Below are 17,829 nucleotides of genomic sequence, written 5' to 3'. Positions count from 1 at the left end.
TTCAGGACTGTCTCCCCGGCCGCCATCTCTCACCTGACATCTGTCTGCATCAGAGGGAGCCGCCAGCCCTGGCTCAGTGTGGAGGGTATGCAGGGATGGTCAGACCATGGTCCTTCCTCTCTTTAGCCCTTGGCCTGGCAGTCTGACACCTGGATCTGCGTCTTGATTCATCTGGGGCAGCTCTGGGCACCTGAATCTTCATACGTGACTGCTGGCCCAGGCCAGGAGCTCAGCTGGTTGGGGCGTTGTCCCAATATGCCAAGGTTGTGGGTTCCATCTCCAGTTGGCATATACAAGAATGAACCCGTGAGTGTGTGACTAAGTGGGACAACACATCCATATTTCTCTCTCAAATCAATAATAAATAAAATAAAATAACATGATTATTATCCAAGAACCTTTTCAAAACCTGCTTGGTCTTGGTTTCAAGTCCTGGGAACTCTTGTGTCCCACCCTTGCATTTGGAGTTAAACTCGACCCCTTGTGGGTGCGTCCCCACATGGCCTGGTCCTGCGGCCTCTGTCCTGTCACACCGCTCTTCAGCCTCGCAGGCATTTTTCTGTTCTGTGAGCAGGTGAAGCTGCCTTCTGACTCTGCCTTTGCACTTGCTGCTCCCTCTCTGTGGCGTGGTCTCCTGCAGATATTCGCATTAAGGAGTCAGGCAAAGGGAACCACGGTCGGTGCGGCCACCACGGCCAGGTGGGGTGGTTTCTGACTTGTGTTTCCTCATCGCTGGGGCCCCGCCCACCAGGACTGCACAGCCTTCTGCCCTCACTGTCTGCTGGTACATGTGGGTTTTCTTCTAGGGCCACCTTGGCCAGGGGGACATTTAGCATGACACAAACACTAGCAGCTCCACCCAACCTGCTGTGCAGCATGAAGATCAGGTTGGTTCATCCCATCGGTTTGAATGTCAGAGGTTTTAACACTTATAAATCGGTTTCCTCTTTTTATTTTTAATCTTATTGATTTCAGAGAGGGAGAGATATAGAAACATCAATGATGAGAGAGAATCATGGATCGGCTGCCTCCTGCACACCCCCAACGGGATTGAGCCCACAACCCTGGCATGTGCCCTTGACTGGAATGGAATCAGGGACTCTTCCATCACAGGCCGATGTTCTATATCCACTGAGCAAAACCAGCCAGGGGGAGTGCCCACGTGTGGAAGCGTCTGCGTGTGGTATTACGCTGCGTTGGGCAGGACTCTGGTTTAATTGAGGGTGCTGCCCACCAGCACCTGCTCTCTGGATGTGGCTGGGAGGTGTTTCCCACTGGAGGTGTGTTTGCACCAAATACTTTTGATCTTGTCAGGCAGTTAAGAACTTCACTTCTTGGCTCATTGTTTTGTCTGTTTTGACTTTGGCACTTTTTCTATAAAGAACTCTGTCTTCTACCCCACCCTTCCGTCCTCCGGTCTCTCCTTGTCTCTATCCCCTCTGCTCCCTTCTATCTGCTCCTCTTTTCATCTCCTCCTTTCTCTCTTCCCCCTTGCTTCCTTCCATATCTTCATTTCTTGGATGATTTTGTGGAACTATTACCTAGTCAGTAGCCCTAAAGCTTACTTATGTGCGTGCGAGCATGTGTGTAGTACATGTGTGCATGCATGTGTGTATGCATGTATGTGGATTGTATGTGTGCATGTGTATGCCTGTGTGTGTGTGTGTATGTGTGCATTCCTTCAGACATTAGATTGTTATTTCTCTAACAAAACTTGGTTAAGTGAAGATGGGCCGGAGCCTCTGCGCACACAGCCTCCTGCACCTTATTCCCAAGTGAAGTGGCCTGAGAACCACACTCTCCCACATGGGCAGTGGGCAGGGTCAGTGGGACAATCCAGGTTGAGCTCTTGGCCGAGGCAATCGTGAATTCTAGGCTTTCTTTGAACATGTGCCACTTGTTTTTTCACTTAATAACCTAAAGCCAGTTTGGCTGAGGTTCTCTGACTGATGCTCAAAGAAGAAGGGAGGATGGGAGGCAGCAGCGCACCTCCACTGGGAATACCACCCTCAGGCGGTGTTCGGGAACCTTTCCCAGGCCTGCCTGCCATCCCAGCCATGCAGCCGATGCCCTGGGATTCTCAGGCCTGTGGCGAAGAAAGCAGAGCCTGTGTTTTTTTCCCTGATGGACTTTCTTGTCTTGCAGCTGATGCCTTTTTCAAAGCCGCCATCAGCCTCATCCCAGAAGTCCCCAAGACAATCAATGTCGATGGAAAGATGCGGCCGTCAGAACCCTTCCTTCTAGAATTCCTCTGCAATTTCTTCTCAACTTTGTTAATAGTTCCGGTGAGTTCCCCACGAGAGCTGAAGGTGGTGTCTGTCTCTGACCTGCTGACGTGGCGTCCTCGGCCCTAAGCATGCAGGGTGTTCTGTCTGCTGGTTTGTAGTCAGATGTTTGAATGTCTCAGTGTATTTCCCACTCATTTTGTGTCCTGAATGTATTAGTGGAGATTCTCCATGTGGTCAGGGGGTCATTTAGTGATTTAGGGGTGCAGTCTCCAGGACCACAATGCCTCGATGGACTCCCAGGCCCCCTCTGCACTCTGCAGTCTTGGGTAATAGGTGATATTACTGGGCTGCAGTTTTTTTGTCTATAAAACAGGAGTAATAATAATAACAATAATAATAGTATTTACATCTAAGCATTGATGGGTGAATATGCATATGTGTTTGGGACAGCGAGTTGGCTAGTAGGAGGCTCTGAAAAAGGGGATGGCAAGTATTAGAAACAAACCCATGACAGTCGAGACCAAAGGGGCCATGAGGTAAAGAACTGGCATTTTCTGTGGAGTGTAGGTGAGCTTTAGGCTTGGGCGGGAAGAACCAGCATCCCCGCCCCCAGGATACACACAGGAGGGGCTCTTAGCCCAAGCTCCAGCCATACCTGAGGGTCTCAGGGCGGCGTGAATTTAGACGAGAGAAAACATGATGTCTTTGTTCTTACAAACCTCATGAGATGTAGCCTCTCCCTCTGCTATAAATTATAGGCACTGAGCCAGTATTCGTCACAATAGCTGGGACTTGTCACCAATGAAATCACCATGTTCTCTCGCCAGGCAGCTCGGTTGGAGCATTTCCCCGGGCATCAAGGGTTTCGAGTTCGATTCCCAGTCAGGTTGTAGGTTCCACCCCAGTTGGGTTACATGCATGAGGCAACTGATTGATGTTTCTCTCTCACATCTATGTTTTTTTCTCTCTCCCTTCTTGCCTCTTCCTCTAGAAACAATGAAAGACTTTTCCTTGGGTGAGGATTAGAGAGAGAGATAGATGAGAGGATTAGAGAGATAGATGAGAAGAGATGAGATGAGATGAGAGAGAGAATAGATAATTTAGATAGATAGATGTTAGATAAGTTAGATAGATAGATGATAGAAAGACAAATACATAGGAATCACCAGTATACTCATATCACAATCTAGGTGTGAAAGATATTTAAGAACATTGATTATGTGCTTCTTTCCCTAAAAAGCACAGAAGTTATTGGTCTGTTATCTAATGGTGTTCCCCAAGGAGTCATAGATTACACATGATACCTATCCTGAAGAAGCATTGTGGGGACTGTTTAGTGAGTTAGCTTCCTTGGTGTCTTATATGATTGATGTTCTGCATAGTCCTCTGGGGAGCCCATCATCCTCATAGGTGGGGCAGCGTCCGGCGCAGACGGGCAGGCTCTTGGTGAATCCGAATGGGCAGGAATCAGGATGCTGGTTGACACATAGGTCCCTGAGACCTGTCCCAGAGTGTCCCCTGAGCCATGAAGTCCAAGTGGCCCTAGAGTCACACTGAGGAACACCCTACTGTACTTGGGACATGAAAAGAACTTGGCTCATGGACAGAGCTCCTTTAGGCTTTAAAAATATCCTACAGTTAATAAATAAAAATAAATAAATAAAATAAAATAAAAATATCCTACAGTTGGTTGTAGTGACGGCTGCCCAGCTCTGCATGTATGAGCAGCTGTTGGCTTATGCATTTTAAATGGTGAATTACTGGGCATGTGAAGTGTGTCCCAGCAACTGAGGAGACAAAAAGGACTCGGCTCCCACAGCTCCCCAGTCAGGTCCCACGCTTTCCGGAAGAAGAGCTCTACTCTTGACTCTGCGTGTTCAGATCTGCTCAGTCCTTCATAATCAGTTTCTCCCTTGCTTAGTCCAGGTAACTTCCGAGGAAGGAGCGAAGGAAGCAGGGCTCGGAGGAGGGAGCTGGCCTGTGTCGCTGTGCAAGGGCTTTCGGGAGGCATTTCCTCTGCACATGCGGTTTTCTTTGTGAAAAATCCCCAGAGCCCAGTGACCAGCCTGTACTTAGAGTCAGAAGCTTGCATTGATCCTGACCCAGTGGCGCTGAGGCCAGTGACTGAGGGCAGGTGTTGTAACTCCTCTAAGCCTCAGTTGGCGCTTTCCTAAAATGTCACCAAGAACCCCTGCTGGGAGGGTGACGGCCGGAGCAGGAAGCTATGGATGCCTATCGCAAGCCTGCAGTTAGGTCAGGACTGAGGCAGGAGGTAGAGTCGAGTGTGTCATACACTTGCTGGCCACATAGACATGGGAAACATTTGGGATGAATTACCCATTTTTAAAAATTGATAGGTCACAGAAAAACCTAGATTTTCAGTTTCTCTTAAAAAATCAGGTCCTGTCATGTGGGGTCCCTTCCCTGGCCTGGCCCATTGGCCACAGCTGGGGAGAGCTGCCCTGCTCAGAGTGGTGGTGTGGGTTGTTTCTCCAGTTCCCCATGGCACCTCCAGACCCATGGGACCCATTTTTGTTGCCCAATTCTGCACCAGCAGTTGGACATCCCTCTCACAATCCGGGACTCCGAACCACTTGCCTGCCTGCCTGCCTGCCTGATTACCCTTAACCTCTTCTGCCTGCCAGTCTGATCGCCCCCTAACTGCTCCCCTACTGGCCTGATTGATGCCTAACTGCTCCCCTGCTGGCCTGATCTCCCCCAACTGCCCTTCCGATTGCCCCCAACTGCCCTCCCCTGCTAGCTCGATTGCCTCCAACTGCCCTCCCCTGCCGGCCATCTTGTGCTGTGGGGACGGCCATCTTGTGATGGTGTAAGGGCATTGCATGAGGGCGTGATGCCGCCTAGGCTTTTATTATATAGGATAACATGATGTCCACACCACGTCTTGTGTGGCCAGTTACACACAATCTGTACCTGACCCCACCCAGTGGGCCCAGCACCAATATAACCAGTGGGTTTCACATCACACAGCGAGTGACCGAACTAGCCACACAAGTGGCACCAAACCCTGTGGGAACAACCATGCCCCATTGGGCAGCCTCTGTACAGCACCTCCTATAAAGTAACCAAGATTTACTCTTATAGCCACTCAGCAGGAAGGGTAACCACCATGAAAGGGCCAATAGCATTCAAGACACAACTACAATGGGGGTGCCTGCACAGAGCATACAGAAACATCACTGGACCACAGAGCTCAGGTGATGTGGAGGACTGTGCCACTGAGCCCCAAGACTCCCAAGACTGCACATGTACCATGGCTCACACACCACAGTTGGGGTGAGGCTCACAGCCAGCCAGCCTGAGGACCCAACCACCCACAACAGGCCAATACAATCAGGAGCCAAGTTCAACAGAAGGGCCACATAACCCCCACCGCTCTCCCAGGCCTGTTCATAGCCAGTCTCAGGCACTTCACCTCCATAGCTGCCAAGGGTGGGCCCTGAGTTTCGGTCTGGATTTTTCTCTTGCTCAGACCTGGGAGCATATACCTTTATGGTTCTCTGCTAGGATCATCCTGAACATGGGGTCCTGTTCCTTGTTCGAGAGCTTCTCAACGTGATCCAGGACTACACCTGGGAGGACACCAGTGATGACAAGATCCGCATCTACACCTACGTGCTGCACCTGCTGTCTGCCATGAGCCAGGAAACCTACCTCTACCATGTGGACAAAGGTAGCCAGGCCTCCCACCAAGTGCATGGGGCTGACATTTCATGAAAGTCAAGTAAAATGTCTTCTTTATTTATTTATTTTTTTTATTTAATCTGCCTTGTGCTTGCCTACCACAGACTTCCACTTCCAGTCCACCATTTCACTAAACTTGCCCAGTGTAAGAATTACCTGGTTCCTGAGCCTGTCTGCCCTACTAAATTAGAGTCTAAGGAAGAGACCTGAGATCTGTGCATTCTAAAAAGCCTCCAAGGGCCCAGATTTGACACATAGATGAATCCAGAAAATCCCTCCGTGGGGTCGGTGCTGCCTGTGGTGTCCTACAGAAGAGCCTGTTTGGTGGTTAGTGTGCACATGCATGAGCAGCACCCAGTCGGCTCAGACCCCAGCCTCAGGCGCCTTGGTCTGGGTATTTGCCCATGCCTCCCAGTGGTGCCAGCTCGGCCAGCCCGGCAGATGTGGGGAGGAAGGATGGCATGGTGGCCAGTGTTGCCGGCCTGAACTTGCTGCTGCAGCTTTGGAAGCAGCACCTCATATCCTGTGTGTGGCAGAGGCATCCCAGTTCCAGCCACTGCTCTCTGAGCCTCGGTTCTAATTTTTGATTTCCCCAAAAATGGCCCTGTTGTTAAAAATGCTTTGCCCAGTAATTATATACTTGGGGGTTTAAGCAATGTTCTCTCTGTGTGAAAGGTTCAGGGCACAAGTCTGAGTGGGAGTCCCGGCCCTGGCTCTCAGGGCTCTGTGGCCGGGATTGGAAGCTGGTGGGAGAGATGTTCCCAGGGAGACTCCCCCTTAGGGGAGGGGAGCTTCCACTGAAGGCAGGTGCCACACGACGCCAGGGACCTCTTTCTCCTTGAACCTTCCTAGCACTGTGATGAGAACAGGCATCCCAGGCATCCGTGTCCCCACCAGGGGAGACTTGGAAAGACCATGTGGTTTACCAGCCAAATGGACGAGGGCCCAGCCCCTCGTAATGGGAGTGGAATTCACCTGCAGGACTTGGGGCACATATTACGCTGCCTCCTTGATTACAAAGTAAAAATGTCTTAAGTGTAATAGGATATACTACCACAGACTATTACAGCTCAGTGAGCTGTCACCCAGTGAGAGCACCCAGGTAGCCACCGCTTAGGTGGCCACCACCCATAGCAGGAAGCTCGGTACTGCTGGTCCCCAGGCCCATGCTTGTTCTAGTGGCACCAGCGCCTTCCTCTCTATCCAGATGGCACTCGCCTGCCTGCTGGCACTCCCAGTTTGGCTTTATGTAAATGAGCTCTTTCAGGAAGCATTCTTTGGTGTCTGGTCTCTTTGACTCCATGTTGAGTCTCTGAGATTCCTCTGCGCTGGAACTGCAGTCCTACTCACACTGCCCTGTCTGCCCACGGGATGTTGCACCAGGGTTCACTCCCTGTATGGACAGGCATCTGTGTTTTCAGCCTGGCTGAGTGCATGTGGCTCTTGTGTGCTGGGTGTGCCCTTGGCCGCTCCGGATGGTGGTGCTTGGCTCTGCTGGTTCTGGGCAGTTTCTCAAAGGTTGCATCAGTGACACTCCTCATGAAAGGTTCCAGTCGTTCCCAGTGTGGCCGGTCATTATGATTGGGATGCTTTGATACATGTCATTTGCATTTCTCTGAGGGCTAATGAGGTTGAGCACAGTCACTGTATCTGTGGGCAGGTTATCTCCTCTTTGTGATGGGCAAGTGGAGAGGTCTGTACAGAGGCCCTTTCAGAGGAGGGCTCTCCTCTCCAGGTAACCTCCCCACACAGGGAGACCTCAGCATGGAGCTACAAGGGTGTGGCTAGGGCTACAGGCTGAGGCTCCTTCCTAGCTTGGAAAGAGGAAAGGGAAAGGATGGGTTTTCTTTGCCTTCTTCTTGACCCAGCTGCACTGGTGATTTGACCTGTCAGGAGGAAGCGGTGTGAGGCTGCAAGTTCCCTGTCCCACCCACTCCTCATTCTAGGGAGCCTTTTATTTTAATTTTTCTCTTAACCCTCACCCGAGGATATTTTTCCATTTGTTTTTAGAGAGTTTTTAGAGAGGGAGACACAGAGAGAAACATCGATGTGACAGAGACACATCATTTGGGTTGCCTCCTGCACGTGCCCCGACCAGGGCCTAGGCACCTGTAACTGAGGTACAGGTCCTTCGGCCAACGCTCTATCTGCTGAGCCAGACCTGCAAGGGTCAGGCAGTCTTTGAGTAAATGTGTGAGTTAGGGCTTCTGAAAAGCTGGCCCAGATCTTTTTGCATTTATGGACGGCTTGGCTGCTTTTTTCCCAGATTATTAAAGAGAAAGTTCTGAGGTTATCTAGAGCAAGCACTCCAGTGCTTCATGATTGAGAGCAGGTGTGTGGTATGGAGGGGAAGAGCATTTGGGGGTGGAGGGTGGTACCTGGGCATCCCCGTGCTTTCCCTTTAGGAGGGTGGTACCTGTGCTTGTGCCCCACTTGAGTGTTGGGGGAGGTGAGGGTGAGCCCAAGAGTATCAGGAAGGCTGATTCTACATGGGAGAGCTCTGTGGACTGTTTTCCACTTCCTGTGGCATGGACAATTAAGAGCACTGCAAGTTATATTCCTGCAGAGAAATCAAGATGGTGGCATATGTAAACACCTGGATTCACACAACCACTCAAAACAGTGGTATACCACTAAAAGACAAAACAGGTATCATCCAGAACCACGGGAAGGCTGGCTAAGTGGAAGTTATACAACTAGAAGGAAAGAGAAAAGTACACTGAAACTCGGAGGAGGTGCAGAGGTGCGGAGATATGGAGGCACATGCGAAAAGGGCTGGCAACTGGGTATGCTGTTGTCTTCTTCAATCAGGAGGGAGATACAAGCTCCTGACTGCTCTGAATTCCAGTTCCGGGAGAGACTCTGGGGTCCCAGACTCATATGGGGAGAAACTGGACTGCCTGGTTTTGGGCAGAACTCAAGGATGGCTTTCTCTCAGAGATGCTTGCAGCAATCATTGTTCCTGCACGGTGCTGCGGAACACAGAGACAGAGGACCTCTTTTAGGCAGGGCTGACAGTCAGCCATTGCTGTTTGCTCCACCCTGGTGATTCCCTGAAACCCTACCTCTCCCAATTTACAACCCCACCAACGCTGTGTGCAGAGGTTTTTGTATATCAATGGCCTGGCCCTTTGCAATCTGAAACCTAATATACTGTAGCTGGGTCAGAGAGCCCCAAACCCTCCAAAAGAAGGCCCAAGGCTCCACAGCAGCTTGCATTGCTTCAGAGCTGGGCCTCATCTGGGCATCTCCAAACCCCAAACAAAGAGGAGGAATCTACAGATCTCTCTGTAGCCCCTGCTAGGTGGCCTCTCCTTGGAAATCCAAGAGCCAATGTACCCAGTAGTCAGAGAAAGACCATCCAGACTATAGCTCTTCAGATCCATAAGAGACACACTCAGGGGGCAGACTCAGTGAGCACCAAAGCCCCACTGAAGCAAGTCTTGCCCCATAAGGGTGTCTCCAGCACAGAAGTTTTCCCATTGTAGACACAACTGATCCTCCCAGCCAATTGGCCTGGAGGTCAATTCCTCCCAGTGATACCAACAACAATCAAGGCTTAACTACTACAAGACTGTGCACACAGCCCACAAAGGGGTGCACCAAAGAGTGTTTACCTCATGTAATTAGGGCCGTTTAGGACACCTAGCACACAAAGCCACTCTATCAACACAGGGAAGTAGCCAAAATGTGGAGACAAAGAAACGGGTCACAAATTAAAGAAATGGAGGAAAGCAAACTACTGGATATAAAATTCAAAATCACGGTTATAAGGTTACTCAAGAATCTTCTAGAAACTGCTGAGAGATTTAATGAGACCCTCAAGGATATGAAAATGGACCAACTAGAAATTAAGCATACACTGACTGAAATAAAGAATAATATACAGATCCAACAGCAGACTAGAGGATCCAAAGAATCAAGCCAAAGATCTGAAATACGAAGAAGCAAAAAATACCCAGCTAGAAAACAAAAAGAGAATCCAAACATATGAAGATAGTGTAAGGAGCCTCTGGGAAACTTCAAGCTTACCAACATCAGAATTATGGGAGTGCCAGAAGAAGAGAGAAAGCAAGATATTGAAAACTTATTTGAAGAAATAATGACAGAACACTTCACCTGCATGGTGAAAGAAATAGACAAGTCCAGGAAGCACAGAGAACCCCAAACAAACGGAACTCAAAGAGGACCACTCCAAGACACATCATAATTAAAATGCCTAGGGCAAAAGACAAAGAGAGAATCTTAAAAGCTGCAAGAGAAAAACAGTTACCTACAAGGGAGATTATCAGCTGCTTTCTCAACAGAATCTGCAGGCCAAAAGGGAATGGCAAGAAATATTTAAAGTGATGAATAGCAAGAACCTACAACCAAGATTACTCTACCCAGCAAAGCTATCATTCAGAATTAAAGGTCAGATAAAGAGCTTCATAGATACGAAAAAGCTAAAGGAGTTCATTACCACCAAACCAGGATTATATGAAATCCTGAAAGGTATTCTTTAAGAAGAAGAAGAAAAAGGTAAAGACAAAAATTATGAACAACAAAGTGACAACAAATACATATCAACAAGTGAATCTAAAAAGTAAATAAGAAGTCTGATGAATGAATAAACTGGTGAATATAATAGGATCAGCAGCATAGAAAGGGAATGGCTACCAATTCTTGGGGGGGAAAGGGTGTGGAGGATGTGGGAAGAGACTGGACAAAAATTATACACCTATGGATGAGGACAGTGGAGCAGGGTAAGGGCAGAGGGTGGGGTGGGAACCAGCTGGAAGGGAGCTATGGGGGGAGGGGGGGGGGAGAGGAACAACTGTAATAATCCGAGCAGTAAAGATTTATTAGTTAAAAGAATAAAGTACATAAAAACTTATTAAAAGGGAAATAAAATAAAATGCATCGTGACTTGAAAAAAAAAACTTATATTCCTGCAGATGCAGTGAATTGAACTCATTTTATTAAACACCCTAAACCACAAAATGTATTAGTGCCATTACCAGCATGGCCTCTGGTTTATCAGATGTCACCACACCTTGGACAGTGCTTGACCATGTCCAGGCCACGAGGAATCAGCAACTGAGCGCACATGGGCACTGCATGGAGGAAAAGAGTGGGCTCTGCGGATAGGGCTGTGACTCCATTATGGGCCCTAAATGTCACAGCAGCCCTGCCTACCCCCTCCCCACCCCAGAGAGAGGAAAGAGAGAACTACTGAAGCCTCACACAGGGACTTGAAATGCATTCCGATCAGTCATATGCCAGACACTGCCCCGCCATTACAGAGCAAGCAGCAGGCTGTATGTGCCGACAGGAGACTCTTCCAAGGGTAACATGTGGAAGCCAGCTGCCTTGCCTCCCTCCCAGAGGTCAGCTCTAGGTCTGTTCAGCCCACAGAAAGGACGGGGGAGGCCCAGCTGACTAGACACAGAGAGTGGGGACTTTTGGGCAAGAGATTTTCAAAGGATTCAAGTTCGAAGGAGACATACAGAGCTTTAGGGTCAGCGTTTGGGAGCTTGGAGTGGGGACTAGGCATGCAGCCAGCTGAGTAGAAATAGCTAAGGCTCCAAAGCGGTTCTTGGCTTTGTAAACCAGCTGGGACCACCTTTGAGCCTGTTTCCCATTGGTCCAGAGATGTCAGTTCCAGGGGAGATGCCAGTATCCCCTGCCTGTGAGGACTCACGGTCCATGCTAAAAGCATCCCGTCCAGTGCCTGGTGCTGCCTGATGGGCACCATGATTCTGATGGCACTCCACACCCTGGCCTCTGGCTCCAGTATCCAGAAGGCTCCAAGGCTGGTGGGAAGTTTGGCTATTCCATGTGTCCTGCTGTGGTTCCTGCCCCTGCTGACCTGCCCGCTAGTGCCTTGCCCACCAGCACAGCCGCAATGTCTCCACTCTGCTTTGTCTCCTTAGTGGACTCCAATGATAGCCTCTACGGGGGAGATTCCAAGTTTCTGGCTGAGAACAACAAACTGTGTGAGATGGTGATGACTCAGATCCTGGAGCACCTGAGAGCCCTGGCCAAGGACGAGGTGAGTGCCCTGCTAGCCCAATCCCACTGCTCACTCACTTCCTCTAAAGGCATGAGTTTCCAGGGTGGTTGGATGTGGGTTCGTTCTGGAAAAGTTCATGGAAGTGATGTGTTCATATGTGACCATGCAGCCTCACTCAGCTCTTGGTGGGCCTGCTGCCTCCTGGAGGCCTCACTGCCCAAGGACATGACAGCGCAGTGCCCCTACATCCATCTGTGTTGTCACAAGTTGTCAGAGTCCATTCTTTTTGATGGCCAACTAATACTGCACTGTATCCATGCATCACCTCTCCTTTATCCATTGCTTTGATGGGCACTGGGGTTACTTCCTTATTTGGCTGTTGTAAATAAGGCTGCAGTGAACACAGGAGTAAATATATATTTTCATATTAGTGTTTTGTATTTCCTTCGATAAATACCCAGCAGTGCAATTGCTGAATCATATGTCTCTATTTTTAATTTCCAGAGAAAGGTCCATACTGTTTTCAATGGTACCTGCACCCGCAGTCTCACCAACAGTGCACAGAGATTCCCTGTTCTCCACATCCTCACCAACACTTGAATGTTCACTTATTGATGACTAGAGGCCCGGTTCACAAAATTCGTGCACTGGAATCAGGCCTAAACGGGCAGTTGGACATCCCTCTCACAATCCAGGACTGATGGCTCCCAACTGCTTGCCTGCCTGCTTTCCTGATTGCCCCAAACCGCTTCTGCATGCCAGCCTGATCATCCCCTAACCCAGGGGTCCTCAAACTTTTTAAAGTGGGGGCCAGATCACGGTCCCTCAGAGAGCTGGAGGGCCGGACTATATGAACTACTAATTCCTACTGTAACACCTTGGCTGCGCTCACTGCCCAAAAAACCTGGCGGGCAGGATCAGACTCCCCTGGGGGCTGCATGTGGCCCGCGGGCCGTAGTTTGAAGACCCCTGCCCTAACTACTCCCATGCCAGCCTGGTTGATATCTAACTGCTCCCCTGCCAGCCTGTTTGCCTCCAATTTCTGTTATCTGCCAGCCTGGTCACCACTAACTTCCCTCCCCTGAAGGCTTGATCACCCCCAACTGCCCTCCCTTGCAGGCCTGGTGCCTCCCAAATGCCCTCCCATGCAGGCCTGGTCCTCCCAACTGCCCTCCCCTGCTGGCCATCTTGTGGTGGCCATCTTATGTCCACATGGGGGCAGCTATCTTGATCTTATGTGTTGGAGTGATGGTCAATCTGCACATTACTCTTTTATTAGATAGAGGCCTGCTGCACAGGTGGGGGCCAGCTGGTTTGCCCTAAAGGGTGTCCCGGATCAGGGTGGGGGTTCCCTTGGGGCATGGGGTGGCTTGGGAAAGGGGCCTGTGGTGGTTTGCAGGCCAGCCATGCCCCCTGGCGACCCAAGTGGAGGCCCTGGTATCTGGAATTTATTTACCTTCTGTTGAAACTTTGTAGCCTGGAGCAGAGCCAAGCCTCCTGCTTGCTCCATGGCTGCCACCATTTCTGTTTGGATTTGTTTTACTTTCTATAATTGAAACTTTGTAGCCTTGAGTGGAGGCTTAGGTCATCTAGGGCAGGTAGAAAGCTTGGCTTCTTCCGTTGCCTGGGAAACCCAAGCCTCCCTCTTGTTCTCTGTGGCGGCAGCCATCTTGGTTGGGGTTAATTTGCATACTCGCTCTGATGGGCTGGTGGCGTGGCTGGTGGGTGTAGTGGAGTGGTGGTTAATTTGCATATTACTCTTTTATTAGGTAGGATAGATAGCCACTGTAACAAGTGTGAGATGATATCTCATTGTGGTTTTAATTTGCGTTTTTCTGATGAGTTGAGCTTTGTCTATTGGCCTTCTCAGTGTCATCTAGAGAAATGTCTATTCAGGTCCTCTGCCCATTTTTTAATGGATTTTTTGGTGTTAAGTTATATGAGTTCTTTATAAATTTTGGATATTAATTCTTTATTGGATGTATCATGGGAGAATATTTTCTCCCATTCAGTGGGTTGTCTTTTTGTTTTGTTGATGGTTTTCTTTAGTGTGCAAATCTTTTTTAATTTGATGTCGTCGCATTTGTTTATTTTTACTCTTGTTCCCCTTGCCTAAGAAGACATATCTATTAAAAACAAATCACTGAGAGAAATGTCAAAGAGTTTACTGCCTATGGTTCCTTCTAATAAGTTTATGGTTCCAGGTCTTATATATAAGGTGTTTCCCAAAAGAAGATATACACACACTTTGAATAATTATAAAGGCAGTGCTTATTAAAACACATTTCAGTTTCAAAATTGAGCTATCAATTGAATAAAGACCCCGAATAGCCTCAACAATCTTGAGAAAAAAGAATAAAGTTGGAGGGATCGCAATACCAGATATCAAGCTGTATTCAAAGCCACTGTAACGCAAACAGTCTGGTACTGGCACAAGAACAGGCATATAGATCAATGGATCAGAACAGAGAACCCAGAAATCAATCAATGCCATTACACTCAATATTTGATAAAGGAGGCAAGAGCATACAATGGAGCCAAGGTAGTGTCTTCACTAAATGGCGCTGGGAAATTTGGACAGATACATGAAAGAAAAAAAAAAATGAGTGAAACAAGACCATCAACTTACACCATACACAAGAATAAAGTCAAATGGATAAAGGACTTAAATGGAAGTCAGGAAACCATAAAAACACACACACAAAAAAAAGGTAGGCAGCAAAATAGCAGACATCTCACGGAGCAGAACTTTCACTGGTGACAATACCTCGGGCAAGAGAAACAAAGGGGAAAATAAACACGTGGATCCATATCAAACTAAAAAGCTTCTGCTTAGGAAGGAAACTACCAACAAGGTGAAAAGGGAGCCCACTGTAGGGAGAACATACTTGGCAATTATACATCTGATAAGGGGTTAATTTCCAAAATACATTAAAACTTCTGCAACTCAAAAAATAAAAAATAAAAAAAATCTGCAACTCAGCCCAGGAAGACAAGCAATCCAATTAAAAACTGAATAGACACTTCTCCAAAGAGGACATACAGATGGCCAAGAGACATGAAAAAATGCTGAACGTCACTAATCAACAGAAAGATGCAAATTAAAACTGAGATACCACCTCACATCTGCCTGAATGGCTGTCACTAAATCAACAAGCAATAAGTGCTGGTGAGAATGAAGAGAAAAGGAACCCTTGTACACTGCTGGTGGGACTGTAGACTGGTGCAGCCATTATGGAAAACAGTGTGGAGCTTCCTCAAAAAATTAAAAATGGATCTGCCATTTAATTCAGTGATCTCACTTCCAGAAATATATCCTTCGAAACTTGAAGTACCAATCAGAAAGATTGTATGCTCCCCTATGTTCATAGCAGCTTTTTTACAGTAGCTAAGACCTGGAAATAGCCCAAGTGCACATCAGTAGATGAGTGGATAAAAAAGCGGTGGCACATTGATACCCTGGAATACTATGCAGCAGTAAGAAGAAGGATCTCTCACTATTTGAGACAGCATGGAGGGACATGGAGAGAATTATGCTAAGTGAAATAAGCCAGTCAGAGAAAGACAAGTATCACATGATCTCACTCATATGTGGAATCTAATGAACAAAATAAACTGACAAACAAAATAGATCCAGAGACAGGGAAACATGCAACAGACTAATAATTCTCAGAGGAAAGAGGATTGGGGGGGTGAGGGGGGAGAGATTAACCAAAGAACTTACATGTATATGAGAGGCCTGGTGCATGAAATTTGTGCTCTCGGTGGGAGGGGGTCCCTCAGCCCAGCCTGTGCCCTCTTGCAGTCCGGGAGCCCTTGAGGGATCTCCATCTGATGGCTTTGGCTCGCTCCCCATGAGCCGGCAGTTGGACATCCTTAGAGAGGCTCCTGCCACAGCCACTGCGCTCACTAGCCATGAGCCCTGCGTCTGGCTGAGCGGTGCTCCTCCTGTGGGACTGACCACCAGGGGCCAACTCTTGGTGGACAATGTGTGTCATAAGAGACTGGTTCTTCCACCGTCGGAATGAAACTGGCTCTATGACATCCACCAAGGGATCCTGGATTGTGAGAGGGCGTAGACCAGGCTGAGGGACCCCACTGGTGCATGATTGGGGCCAGGGAGGAACATGGGAGGTTAGTCAGCCAGGAAGGGACCGTGGGAGAGCTGCAGGGCATGTCTGGCCTGTCTCACTTAGTCCTGATTAGCTGGACCCCACCAGCAAGCTAACCTACTGGTAGGAGCATCTGCCTATGGTCATAAGTGCACATTGTAGCGACTGGTTGACCGGTCGACTGTCTGCCCCCTGGTGGTTAGTGCGCATTATAGTGAGCGGTTCAGCAGCCTCAGCATTTCATTAGCATATTACGCTTTGCTTGGTTGAATGGCTGACCGGACACTTAGCTTTTATTATATATGATATGATAGCCCATGGACACAGATAATAGTGTGATATAGGCCTGGGGAGAGGGGTGGAAGTGGAGAGGAGAGGGTCAAGGAGCTTATTCTTGTACATAACATAAGAAAGTGTTTTTTCCATATATCTGTCCATTTATTGAAGAGACAGTCTTTACCTCATTGCATGTTCTTACCTCCTTTTTAATATACTAATTGACCATAAAAGGGTGGGTTTATTTCTGGGCTCTATTCTGTTCCATTAATCTGTATATCTATTTATGCCAGTACTATGCTGTTTTGATTCCTATGGCCTTGTCGTGTAGTTTGATATCAGGTAATGTGATTCTTCCAATTATGTTCTTCTTTCTCAAGATTGCTGTGGCTATTTGGGATCTTTGGGGATCCCATATAAATTTTAGGATTATTTGTGCTATTTTTTTTGAAAAATGCCATTGGTATTTTAATAGAAACTGCTTTGAATGTATAGATTGCTTTGGGTAGTACGACATTTTAATAGTAATTCTTCCTATCCATTAGCATGGTATTTATCCATTTATTTGTATCTTCAATTTCTTCATTGTCTAACAGTTTCACCTCTGTGGTTATATTTATTCATAGGTATTTTACTCTTTTTGATGCAAATATTGTGCCCTGCTTCTTTACTGAATTCATTGTCAGCTCTAACCATGTCTTGGTGGGGTCTTTTAGGGCTCACTCGCTATAGCTGTGTCGTCTGAATAATCGTTTCACTTCTCTTCCGAAGCAGCTGGGCTTTATGTGCCTCATCTCACTTGCTCCTTCCCCTGGCAGCTGTGACATTGTGCCTCCAGCACAGAAGCTGGATACAGGAGGGTAGGCAGCTTGCCCTCCAGGAGGCCTGTGGCCAGCATCACCACTGTCTGGCCCCAGTCCTGGCTAATGCCAGACAGTAACCTCCCTTTTCTGTTTCAGGCTCTGAAACGACAAAGCCTCTTGGGTCTTTCCTTCTTTAACAGCATCTTGGCCCATGGGGACCTGCGCAACAACAGGCTCAACCAGCTCTCTGTCAACCTGTGGCACCTGGCCCAGAGGCATGGCTATGCGGACACCAGGACCATGGTGAGACTCAGGGGGCCCCACGTTCCTGGGGCCGGGGTGTGTGGTGAGCCACCTGAGCCTCCTTGCCGGAGCACAGCTGGCGCAGCACAGCAACAGGGCCGGGAATCCAAGAGCCCTGCTTCCCCTCCTAGAGGCGCCAGGCCCAAGATCGCTGCAGAGTCCTTTCCTTGATCTACAAAATACAGTTAGAAGTTTATTCTCTCTGAATAAAAACTACACATATTAAAAGATCAGTAATTCCTGTTCAAATCCAAATGGATTTGAGGGCAGTTGTTAACCCAAGAGGTTTTATGTAAAGACTAGAGGCCTGGTGCACAAAATTTGTGCAGGGGGGTGGAGGTCCCAGGGGTCGGAGCCCCTCAGCCTGCCTGCACCCTCTCACAATCTGGAACGTTTGGGGGGGATGG

At 48.4% G+C, this 17,829-nt stretch overlaps 1 protein-coding gene across 2 annotated transcripts in view; it reads left to right on the top strand.

Moving 5' to 3' along the window:
* Window positions 1-17,829, top strand: part of VPS35L (VPS35 endosomal protein sorting factor like) — a 143,135-nt gene that overhangs the window by 123,275 nt on the left and 2,031 nt on the right. Inside the window, exons 27-30 of one of the 2 annotated variants that reach the window (XM_084882709.1) lie at window positions 2,146-2,285; window positions 5,757-5,922; window positions 11,849-11,967; window positions 17,320-17,422. In XM_084882709.1, the coding sequence (XP_084738835.1) occupies window positions 2,146-2,285; window positions 5,757-5,922; window positions 11,849-11,967; window positions 17,320-17,422 (528 nt within the window). Of the gene's footprint in view, window positions 1-2,145; window positions 2,286-5,756; window positions 5,923-11,848; window positions 11,968-17,275; window positions 17,423-17,829 lie in introns of both variants that reach the window. The other variant, XM_084882708.1, reaches the window with a different exon arrangement.

This window comes from Pipistrellus hanaki, assembly GCF_964339955.1.
Source record: "Pipistrellus hanaki genome assembly, chromosome: 4".
NCBI classification, from domain to species: domain Eukaryota; kingdom Metazoa; phylum Chordata; class Mammalia; order Chiroptera; family Vespertilionidae; genus Pipistrellus; species Pipistrellus hanaki.
This window is presented reverse-complemented; position numbering and strand designations above follow the sequence as displayed.